General features: G+C 39.3%; 1 protein-coding gene across 2 annotated transcripts; it reads left to right on the plus strand.

Annotated features, from left to right (window-relative positions):
* Positions 1-239: 239 nt before the first annotated feature.
* Positions 240-11,130, plus strand: LOC108414192 (zinc finger protein 239-like). 2 transcript variants are annotated; one of them, XM_017687002.2, is made up of 3 exons: positions 240-341; positions 2,185-2,221; positions 9,837-11,130. In XM_017687002.2, the coding sequence occupies exon 3, from the start codon at positions 9,839-9,841 to the stop codon at positions 10,742-10,744; it is 906 nt and encodes a 301-aa protein (XP_017542491.2). In that variant the 5' UTR covers positions 240-341; positions 2,185-2,221; positions 9,837-9,838; the 3' UTR covers positions 10,745-11,130. The 2 variants fall into 2 exon arrangements, with proteins under 2 accessions (XP_017542491.2, XP_017542499.2); XM_017687010.2 differs by lacking the exon at positions 2,185-2,221 and having other exon boundaries at positions 249-341.
* Positions 11,131-12,547: the final 1,417 nt, after the last annotated feature.

A 12,547-nucleotide genomic window follows, 5' to 3' on the forward strand; every position in this document is an offset into this window, starting at 1 on the left:
TATTTTTTTTATTTCTCTAAAACCTGTTTAGTAGTTACGAAACATGTCCTATTCAAAGCCTCCAATTTTTAGACAGAAGTTGAGCGTTTGCTATTACCCAATCAGAGCGCAGGAGACGGAGCTTGACTGAATATTAATGGAATTTAAAATAACGACCGTTCCGCCTGTTTCCGTGATGCTTTCAGCGTTAAGCCGCTTCAGGCCAGGTGGTGGCGCCACCGAGTTCTCCAACTGCACTAAAGCGGAGAAGCAGAAGGTGGTGTTGTGGTCAGTAGACCACGCCTCCGTGCTCATATACTGAGGAATACAGAGGATCAGAAACAAGAGCTGAACTATTGAAGGTAGGAAACTGTCACACTTTAACGCTCACTGTTCTTCCTTCACTCTCAGACGAGCAGCTGGAGACACATTAGAGTTTAGACAATAAGATTTGATGGATTTAAAATAGATTCGCCAACACAGAAGCAGCTTCACTCAGACGTGGCTGAGTGATGTTATGCTACATTCAAGAGCTCCTCAGAAGGCTGTGTGTACCAGATGGTTAACTAGTAAATAAGACGGCGCTTGTTGTTCAAAGAGAACGTTACCGTAAAAAAGAAAGCGGGGGGATCTGGAAAATACGGGTCCCACATTTTTTTTAGCTATACAAGCTCACAGATCTCGATAGATAGATAACACCACAGGACAATGCTTCTGTTGCAGCAGTACAAAGCACAGTAAAGAGTAAATACGAGCGAAATGAACAGGAGAAAGTATTGCTGTGTTATAGATATACAGATATGCAAATTGAAAGTAGACATAAATAATAGAATAGAATATACGAAAGCAAGACAAATGTACGGATGCATAAACAAAGTGACCGTGCAGTATCAGATATGATGAACAACTTGGCAGTGCACTGAGTGGCTCAGTGTACAGTAATGGCCCTGCACAGAGACGAGGTGTCGACCTCTTGTACCGTCCATTGCTCCAGCGGAGCTGGATTAGTCTGCTGCTGAAGATGCTCCGCTGTCTGACCAGTAGGTCGTGGAGGGGCTGTGATGTATTGTTCAGGACTAGTGATGTATTGTTCAGGACTAGTGATGTATTGTTCAGATCTAATAGAAACGAGTCAGGTATTTTTTCCATATTGACTTGTAAGTTTAGCGTTTTTCACCGTCTAAAAGGTCCAAGGTCGAGTTATACGTCACATCGTGTGTCATCTAGAATCCCGTGTTTACTCACTGCAGCCTAAATCCGCTCTCATGTTTTACTGTTCTTTTATGTACTAATTTTATCTTTTTTTTTTTAAATAAACTGTGAACATGAGTCCTTCATGTTCATTACTGTCTGCTCCATTGACAGTTTGTGAACACAAGGCAGATCTTATAAAGAGAGATCTTGCAGTATTGAACATGCTTTAGTAAATGCAGAAATATTGACTGATTTGCTGACGTCATCCAAGATGGGAATAAATATAAGTACACGTGATGGAAAAAAATGTAGTTTGTTCTAAAACAAGACAAAGTACTTCATCTGAGCTTTTGTCTTCTCTGGGTAGGGGTGCTTTTGGGTAATTTACCACAGCATAACTAAGATAAAAAATTTAGGATTGTATGAAAACATCTATTGATATCTGTGACATGATATACCCCAAAACTAAAACCAGAAGGCCACCCGTTGAATTTTAGAGTAAAATAAGTTACAAAAATGAATAAGCAACATGTTTTTCAGGTCTCCATGAAACAAACATTCAAAAGGAAACATAATTAAGAGTGTCGAAAAAGAGAAAAAATCAGCAGGTCAGCATTTTTGCATAAACATGCATAACTTCACACACAAAGGCTTAACTAAAAGGCGGTGGTGGGGGTGAAAGCACCTGTGTCTTCCCCACCTAACACAGACTTGGTCAAAGCAGTTATAGCTTTATGCAAGTTATATGTAAATTAGACACTTTACATATAGCTAACAAACCAAAATTTTTATAATGTGAAAACTTTGAAGGGCTTAGAAGGATAATTCTAGTTAAAATCAGTTCATTTGGATAAACATATCCTAGTATTTCCCATTCTTACTTTAATTGGTTTCTTACATTTAACTCTCATTTTTAAAACGTACATAAATTTATTTATATTAAATGTCAAGTTTGGAAGCTTTTTTTTTGTTGTTGTTGTTATTCTGACCATGATGGTGTTTTGTGTTCAGATTTTCCAGTTCAGCCTGAATGAATGCTAACAGAATGGTAAGTAAGCATTAAGCTGTTAGAAGTCCTCTGAAATGGGTGACTTTAGTCTTATCTAAACTTTTTACTTGTTACCATACAAAAAGTCAATTTTATATAATGGAGTTGTTTTAGTTTATGCCGACATATTACACAAAGAATATTTGATCAAAGTTAAGCTAACTAGTTCACGAGTAACCTGAACTTGGAAAAAGAAGGGTATTGCAGGCTAATCCAAGTTTACAGTTAAGACTGCTAGTGTGTTTTGTAGGATAGATTAGAGATGGACATAAGTCCTTATGTCACAGCACAAGGAACATGTCACAGGCCTCAGACACAAAACCCAAAAGTGTTATTCCTAGTTGTAAGAAATATTTTCTTAAACAAAATATTCTGTGTTAAAAAGATTCAAATTTGAGTGTGGGAGATAATCTACATCCCTTCAATCCACCGAGCAGCAGATAAAAACTCGGCTTTGAAAGCAGAAAACACTCATCAAATTGACAACGTAGGTGCTGCATTTCACAAACGAGCTGCGAACAGAGGAACGCTTTAGAAACGCTGCAGAGTCAGTCACAGCACAGTGGAAATGTTTATGGAGGACACTCATAAAAGACAGAGAATGCAGACTTGCAGCATAAACAGTCGCCAGTAAAAATAACCTCGTGTTTCAATATCTTTTTTAACAAGCCCTCAGACACTTGGCCTCATCATTTACCCTTGGGGAATCCCCCAGTGCCATCTTAAGGGCGAATAAAGATGTTTATAGACCATGGCAACAAACTACTCAAAATGCTCATCATTTCTACAACATAACCTGATTTTCTGGCCTTTAAATTACAAACATCTGTTATACATGACTACTGATACAACTTCATCACTTTACTCAGCTAGCTGGCTTGTTGGCGTGCTAAAGGCCACATGATTGACAAGAGCAAAAATAAAGACTCCATGTTCGTAGCCATATAAAGCAATTACTTGCATGCATTAAGTACATTATGCTCAAACTTCTTGAACATTTTGCATTGCAAAGTTTGCATGGCTAGCTGATTAGCTCACTGAGGCCGAGGGCGAGTGCATGCCATTTGAATAATCCGCTACTCACTGTCGCTTCCTCCCCTTCTGTAGTGACTTGGCCACTGGTGTAATATAGCTATGAAGCACATCCAAGTGGTAAGTCGAAGTGGGTACTGGCAAGTTAAAAAAGAATTGTAACGGGCCTAAATAAACTGGGAAATCTCAACAACACTAGATAACACTGTACTGTGATGGGAATTAGCTGTAGCTTGTAACTGAAGGATTTAATACAGGACTGAAAATACTGTAGTACATATGACATGTTGGATAGCTAAATAGCCAGTTAACCATAAACAGTACTGTTTGTTAATGTAGTTCAGTTATAGTCACATTAATTAGTGTTTTATGAATGCAACTTGTTTGAGTTTGTAGTGTTTCAATTGTACTGTGCATTGTCTTGTCGGCCACAGTAGGTTGCTGGTCAATGGCTGGTAGATTGCTAGTTGGTAGGAGTGTCTATGGTGGATGTTTGAGGTCTGTTTAGAGGGGGGTCTAGTGTGTGCGAGCTGTTCAGGAGCTTAATGGTCTAGTTCAGGTGTTCTTAACCCCAGTCTTGTAGGCCACATGCTCTGCATAATTTTGTGCTTTCCCTACTCTAACACTTACAATCCAGCATTTATCAGTTTAGGAGTTGAATTAGCAGTGTAAGATGACTATAAAATGCACATACTGTTGACTTTCCAAGACTGAAACTAGAAACCTCTGTTCTAGATAAAACTGAAACCGGTTTTTGATTTTTCTCTCTCTTTCTAGACAGCATGTGTGAGAATAGAGTGTGATGGGGCAAGTAGTTATATTCAGGATTAAGTCATTCTTCCTGCAGACCTTTGTGTTCTAAACAGTAACTCAGTGATATATAATCATTGGTTGAGAATCTTATTGTTCGTGGTCAAAGTGGTCAACAGGGCTGCAAGGGGGCTGGGGATGGACTGGCAAACATGAAAAATGGCTATTTAAAAAAAAAAAGTCTCATATCTTTATATTAGGCTCGCTTAATTAAGATATCTAAATCCAAATTTTACTTTGGCCTTTTGTGGTCAGAGAATTCTCATCTAGGCGTGATCTTTTGCAGTTATTACATAATCTTCTGACTGATTTTATGCTGATCATCATTCAAACACTATCATTTTACACATTCATAGATTTCGCATTTGTACATTTTCTAGTTCTTCTACACAATGTAAAATTTGATTAGTATGATACGTTGGTGTTTTGGTACACTGTTCCAAACAGCAAAAGTTAGTGGTGCATTACGTGCTGGAAGCAGCCGACTAACTTCTCCCTGCCTTCAAATGCCTTCAGAAGCTTTCCTTGCATCGACACTGTTGTGGGAATTTATTGTGTATAAAGAACAAGCTGTATTGAATTATATGTACTGTTTTATACGTCACTTGCAGCAGTAATACATACGCACAAATGTGAGGTTGTAAATAATTTCAGATCGCTTACTAACCTTGTCCACCTTAAGGAACCTTCATTATTTCTAATACAGAAAGGACAAAAGTTTTTTTTGTCTGATTATGTAAACCTAGTGTGATATTTAGCAGTCAACATTCACATGCATCAATGTACAAGACAAAACCAGACCTCTTTTTTTTTTTTTTGGCAAAATGTTTCATTTCAACTTTAATATGATCTTGTTAATTACACTACTTTCATCGTTCTGGGTCAATGTCAGTCTGTAGAACAATATTGTGGGATTGCTACAGACAAATATGAATAACATCAAGTCCTTTATTTACAAGTATGGCACTGTTTATCTGAACATTGGATTTTCCATGGTTTCCATGGCAATTCATCACATGTTTTGAAGGAAATGATGGCTCATTTCAGACAAGCTGCCAAAGGATTAGTCCATCCATCCATCTATCCATTTTCCAAGCCGCTTCTCCGTCAGGGTCGCGGGGATGGGGGGGAGCCTATCCCAGCGGTCATCAGGTGGAAGGCAGGATACACCCTGGACAGGTCGCCATTCCATCGCAGGGAGGATTAGTCTGTTTCACAAAAATATTTGGCGTTAGCTTTATAAAAATATGATTAAATACTGCACGCACTAGACTATGATTTTGATATGTTCTATGGCTTTTGGCTTCAGTTGCATTACAGCCTATCAGAAGATCTTATTAAAAAGACTCTCACAAGAGAAACACTAAATAGAATTTCATGACTGACAGGAGACGTGTAGTGTGGTTAGTGCTGTAATCAAAATCAGTCACTTTATTTCACCGTGTTTTACATACACACCCATACCAAGACAAATTACATACGTGTGTGAGTGCACACATGTGACGTAACATACTGAACATACCAGATAAGCACACAGACCATTATCAAATAATTATCAAATCAAATCAAATCAAATTTATTTGTATAGCGCTTTTTACAACGGATGTTGTCACATAGCAGCTTTACAGGATTTCAGAAAAGACAAAGTTTCCACAGGACTGAAAGAATGTCCAAATGTTCAGAAACCCCCCAGTGGGCAAGCCAGGGGCAACAGTGGCAAGGAAAAACTCCCTCAGAACTGAGGAAGAAACCTTGGGAGGAACCAGGCTCACCAGGGGGGACCCATCCTCCTCTGGTCAAACTACCTTTAACTAAGAGACAAATAAAATAGTAATACAGTAAGTACAACTCCAGTTCCAAAAAAGTTAAAATGTAAATAACAGAATGGAATGATTTGCAAATCTCATGGACCCATATTTTATTCACAATAGAACATGGAACATATCAGATGGTCAAAGTGAGACATTTTACATTTTCTTGAAAAACATTAACATTTAAAACTTGATGACCGTAACGCATCTCAAAAATGTTGGAACAGGGCCACATCTACCGTTGTGTAGCATCCCCTCTTCTTTTAACAAAAGTCTGTAAACGTCTGGGAAGTGAGGAGGCCAGTTGCTGGAGTTTTGGGAGAGGAATGTTGTCACATTCTTGTCTGATGTAGGATTCTAGCTGCTTAACGCTCCTGGGTCTTCTTTGCCAGAGTTTTCGTTTTATGATGCACCAAATGTTTTGTATTGATGAAAGATCTGGACTGCAGGCAGGCAAGTTCAGCACCTGGACTCTTCTTCTGGGAAGCCATGCTGTTGTGATGGATGCAGTATGTGGTTTAGCATTGTCTTGCTGAGATATGCAAGGCCTTCCGTGCAAGAGACATTGTCTGGATGGGAGAATATGTTTAGCATTGATGATGCCTTTCCAGATGTGTAAGCTGCCCACGGCACTAATGCATCCCCATACCATCAGAGATGCAGGTTTTTAAACTGTGCGCTGATAACAAGCTAGATGGTCCCTCTCCACAGGATAGTCCGCAGGATATGGCGTCTGTGGTTTCCAAAAAGAATTTCACATTTTGATTCATCTGACCACAGGACAGTTTTCCATTTTGCCTCAGTCCATTTTAAAAGAGCCCAGAGAAGACAGCTTTGTATCTGGGTCATCTTGTCATATGGCTTCTTCTTTACATGATACAGCTTTAACTTGCATTTGTGGATTGCGCAGCAAACGGTGTTCCTGAGCCCATGCAGTGATTTCCAATACAGAATCTTGCCTGTTTTTAATGCAGTGCCACCTGAGGGCACTAAAATCATGAGCATCCAATATTGACGGTCAACCTTGTCTCTGGCGTACAGGGATTTCTCCAGATTCTCTGAATCTTTTGATATTATATTCCGAAGATAGTTCCACAACTTTTAGACACAGTTTTTTGCAGATTGATGAACCTCTGTCCATGTTTGCTTCCGAGACACTCTGCCTCTCTAAAATGTTCTTTTTATACAGAGTCATGTGAGTTCGTTGCAAATTGCTCCTCCTGCTGTTTTTATTTTTTATTAGTACCATTTGCTTTTCCAGCCTTTTATTACCATTGTCCCAACTTTTTTGAGATGCATCGCTGCCATCAAATTCTAAATGAGTTTTCATGAAATGGTAAAATGTCTCACTTCCTGAAATGTGTTCTATGTTCTATTGTGCATAAAATATGGTATATGATATATGGTATATATACAGAACATTATAAAATATGAACGTTTGTGCAATAAAATAAAATTAACATTTGTACAGTTGCGCAATGCAGGAGTAATAATGTAATACACTAAGGGAGGCTTATTGGGATCAGTTCAAAATGTGAGGGGTCTAATGTGGTTAATGAGCCCTACAGCTCTGGGAAAGCTGTTGGCATATCTGGTTGTGCTGATTTCAGTGGCCCTGAATTTCTAACCCTAAGGGAGTGGCTGGAAAAGGTGATGTTCAGGATGAGAGGGGTCAGCTGTTATTTTGCTAGCATGCTCCACCACCCTGCTGTTGTAGGTGTCCTACAGCGTAGACAGACGCTAATCATCATCTCTGCCATTCTAATTACTCACTGGAGTCTGGCTCATTGTTGCAAAGTGGAACCAAACTAGGTGAGGTGAGAAGGGACTTGATTGCTGTGTAGAGCTGGATCATCAGGCTCTACGACATGTTAGATTTCAGCTGTCTCAGGAAGACTTTCTTGGTTGTGGAGACAATTTTCTTCAGGTTTTTGGATATGGCTGTTCCCAGGAACTCCACTGTGAAAACCACAAAGCCGTTTATGTTGAGTCAGGGTAGAGAGGGGTAGTGATTTTGTAAATGCGTTAGCTGCTGGATAGTCTTCCTGCAGCTTACACAGTTACAAAAATTAAAATTAAACAAGTATTGAAAACATAGATGCCAGCTAGACTTGAATAGCATCTTTTACTTGAACACCATTTTTTTAAAGTTGCCAACTTGCATTTCACAATTATAAAGCCATTTCATCTGACAGTGTTGGTTGGCCATCCATAAATCTGAGTACAGCGGCATAGTATTACCCATATGTTAGAACTGAATTACATGAAATTATGTATATGCTGCCTGATGTTTGAGACATTGTTTTACAATAGTTTTGAAATGAGATTTTGGCTTATACCTTTTTTTTTTTTTTTTTTAATTCGTGGTGGAGAGGAACATGCAGCGTGTCCTAAAGCAAAATAGTCCCCTATGAATGTTAGTTTCCTGTGAAAAAAAAACGTATGTTTCAGATTTATCACTAAATTGCCATCATTAGGAATGTATTCAAAAATTCAGACACATGTAGGTGCACTGGAGGTTTTTGTGTTTGAGACATTGTGACCTCTGATTCCTGTTACCATCACTGTAGTGACATCAGTAAGTTTCTCAATAATGAACGGTTTGACATTCAATCCAATGACTTTGGTTACATCACAACCATTTAACTATGCAGACAAATTGAAAGATCAGTGTCATTCCCCTTTAATCACATCTCATTTACAATACCCAACCATCCTAAACCCTTTATATTAATATCACTCACAGTTGTCCAAAAAGTATTCAACAGAATTGGATAGACAGGACCCAAATCTCCACAAAGCCTCAGCTCAACCTCCTCACAGATTATTCTACTCTGGAATGAATCGAAGCAGGTCTAAATAAATAAGTAACACTAAATCATTTGAGGAAACCTACAATATGCTAAGAGCTTATTCCTTACTCTACACTGTCTCTGTGAAGCACAATATACATATAGCTTTTATATTTACCCACATCATGGTGATATTGTGTAAAAAGCTAGAGAAAAAACACCACAAAAACAGCAAACCTTTTTTACACCGTAAAAAAACTGTATATGTTTACACAACATATAATATCCCATAAAAGCCATAGGAGTTTGTGTACTTTGAGGTTCACAGGTTCCACTACATTTCTTCCATCATAAATTGTGAATGCCAATGACAATGAAACAAAGGAAAAGAGTTTTTGTCCCAAAAGGGGGGAGTGGTGGTGTAGCAGATATTGGCCCAGGTTAACAAAACAAAAAAAGCTGAATATTAGTTAGTCAGCTAGCTAATTAACATGAATTTTGTTTTGTTATCCCACAACCCCAAGGTACTGTTTTTATACAGTCATATGTCAAAGTTTAGGCACCCCAGGTCACATTACACATTTTGTTGGTTCTGTAAATGAAACTTAGTACAACATCTGCATGGCAAAACTTAAATACGATGTATTTTTACAAGTATGACTGCAATATTTTACCATTTACTTGCTAAATATAATACATTGGAGTAAAAAATAAATAAATGTGGAATATTCAAAGGTTTGGGCACCCTCTCAGGTAATGGTGATTGCAGCGAAAGTTCGGGTTGTGTTTTATTAAATCACAGCACTATTAAACCAAACCATTGTTTGCAAACTTAGACATTTGTGAACAGATCACAGTTAAGCTTACCCCTTTTGTAATCTTTTCAAATCTTCCTGCAGGTTTTTGGTAGATATGCAGGGATTTTACTTTGCATACCTGACCAGTTAAGAGATATTTCTTCCAGATCTCACCTTGACTTCAGTAGTTGTCCTTAACATTCATCTTGTAATGCTGTTTCCATCAGTAAAAGTTTGTAACAGGGGTGTCCAATCTTATTCATGAAAGGGTGGCTGTGTGGCTGCAGGTTTTTTTAGCACTGAGATTTCCAGTGTCGTCATGACTCTTCTAAACTTTGTTTGAAGTTTGAATTTCTTTTTTTTTCTTTTCCAGAAATGAATGATGTCCTTATATGTGCTTCCGTAAACACATCAGGACATTCCACCAAGAGGAATGTTAAGCTGGCGAAACAGGTGATATATATGAATATGGAGTCCAGAGGATGTTTCAGTACTCAGCAAACGTCATCTGGTACCCTCCACATGAACACATCTCATAGGCAAACACAGAAACGCAGCAAGGAGAAAACTCACTATTGCTTAGAGTGTGGAAAGAGTTTTATTCAACAGTCTCATCTTAAAATACACCAGCGCTTTCACACTGGAGAAAGGCCTTATCACTGCTCAGTTTGTGGAAAGAATTTTACCGTACAGAGTCATCTCCAACAACACCACCGCATTCACACAGGAGAGAAGCCGTATCAGTGCTCAGAGTGTGGGAAGAGTTTTAATCGTCAGAGTCATCTCCAAGAACACCAGCGTATTCACGCAGGGGAGAAGCCGTATCAGTGCTTCGAGTGTGGGAAGAGTTTTAATCGTCAGAGTCATCTCCAAGAACACCAGCGCATTCACACAGGAGAGAAGCCATATCAGTGCTCAGAGTGTGGGAAGAGTTTTAGTCATCAGAGTTCTCTCCAACAACACCAACGCATTCACACAGGAGAGAAGCCGTATCACTGCTCAGAGTGTGGGAAGAGTTTTAATCAACAGGGTCATCTCCAGGAACACCAGCGCATTCACACAGGAGAGAAGCCGTATTACTGCTCAGAGTGTGGGAAGAGTTTTAATCGACAAAGTAGTTTTCAAGAACACCAGCGCATTCACACAGGAGAGAAGCCATATTACTGCTCAGAGTGTGGGAAGAGTTTCAGGCATTCAAAAACTATGACAAAACACAAGTGCACTAAGAGCATGGTGGAACAGGGCAGTAATGAGTGTAACCTTAACACATTCCAGGAGTAAAAGACTCCAGGGAGTGGTGCTTCTGGCGCAGATTTCAAATTGTTCTTAGGGGACAACCACATGTCTACCCTATTTCTAAAACAAGGATAAAATAAAGTATTATAGTGTCCTCCACAGGTTCTGTCTTTCAAAGGAAGTTCAAGGGGCGTGGTATGGAATGTAACACCCGCACATGCCCCTCCTCTTGTTGAAAAAAAGGATATTTTGCTGTTATTAATGTTGTTTGTTAGTTGATGATGTGTGTGTATATATGTTTTGACTCTGTTTTATTATGTTCTGTTGTGGGTTAGTTAGTGTGATTCAGTGTTCACTATCAAGTCAGGTCAGAGTTTATTTATATAGCGCTCTTTACAACAGGTGTTGTGCAGCTTTAGAGAAAATCCAGGTCCAAGCCCCCATGAGCAAGCCAAAGGTGACGGTGGCAAGGAAAAACACCCTAAGAGCAAAAAAGAGGAAGAAACCTTGAGAGGAACCAAGACTCAAAATCCTCCTCTGATCAACACCAGATAGCAAACAGCATAAAATATTATATTACAAAACAGAGAAATCAGGTGGAGCAATGGTTAATTAGATTAGTTTTAGATTTTGCAGCAGCAGCAGCATCATCAGGAGGGTCAGTTCATGATGGTAAAGTTTGCACAGCGTTGTACAGCATGAAGCTCAATGGTGGTCAAACCGGTCCAGAAGGCAGATCAAGGCAGAAGAAGCAACAGAAGCAGCAGCATCAGACCGCACAGGGTGGGGAGTTATTCAACTCAACAAAGAAAGGGACAACACAGAGAGTCAGTTCTGTAAAGAGTGACTGTTCACAGATTACAGTATTAACAGAGTGCAGCAGAGACTCCAGCAGGTCTAGTTATTACAGCCTAACTAAAAGAGAGAAACCAGAAAGGTAACAGAGACATGAGGCCTCCTGAGATGTCTGCACCTCCACTCCACCGTCAGCAAACTTGAGTGAACACGTGAGAGCAGCGGGACGACAGCACCAACACTCCCAGTTAACCATAATAATAATAATAATGTCAATGACTAAAGCTTGACTAAACAAGTAAGTTTTTAGCCTAGACTTAAAGACTGAGGCTGTGTCTCAGTCCCGAACACTGACTGGAAGATTATTCCAAAGTTGGGGGTCTTTGTATAAGAATGCTGTGCCCCTGATGTAGCTTTATTAACTCTGGGTACCAGCACCTTGTGATCTACGCAGGGGCGATGGTTCATAGTATGAGAGCAGCTCTGCAGGTAGGAAACTGGGCTGATATGGTCAAACTTTGGTTCTTGTGATGACTCAGGCAGGCAGCGCTCTGAACTAGCTAAAGCTTGTTAAGGCTTTTGCTGGAACATCCAGACAGCAGGGCATTACAGTAATCTAGGCTTGAGATAATAAATGCATGAACTAGCTTTTCTGCATCCTGTAGAGATAATGCATTTCTTAATTTAGCCATATTGCAGAGATACAGGTAGGCTATTCTAGTAATATTTGTTATATGTGTGTCGAAGGACAGATTGGGATCTATCGATGAAAGATGACCCAACAGTGAGTGTTGTATGGCTGTTGTTGACCTCTGCTTTTTTCCCTGTGAGTGTACAGCTCTGCTAGAAATCTAAAAGATAGTTCTCTCTGTTGGAAATGATAGCAATTTTTCTCTTTTTACTGTGCTGAACACCAAGTCAAGCTGAGAGCTCATACACCCAATACAAGTGTATTACCCCAAAAATTAGTTCAGTTCGTACCATATGTTGAAAACCAATTTAGTATATCTAACCTAGTATCATGTTTCTGTTGCAATGATAGATCTTTTAACA

This window comes from Pygocentrus nattereri, chromosome 20 (assembly GCF_015220715.1).
Source record: "Pygocentrus nattereri isolate fPygNat1 chromosome 20, fPygNat1.pri, whole genome shotgun sequence".
Lineage (NCBI taxonomy): Eukaryota > Metazoa > Chordata > Actinopteri > Characiformes > Serrasalmidae > Pygocentrus > Pygocentrus nattereri.

Excerpts from the sequence above, each read along its gene's own strand:
- LOC108414192 (XM_017687002.2), top strand. The coding sequence starts at position 9,839 with ATGAATGATGTCCTTATATGTGCTTCCGTAAACACATCAGGACATTCC.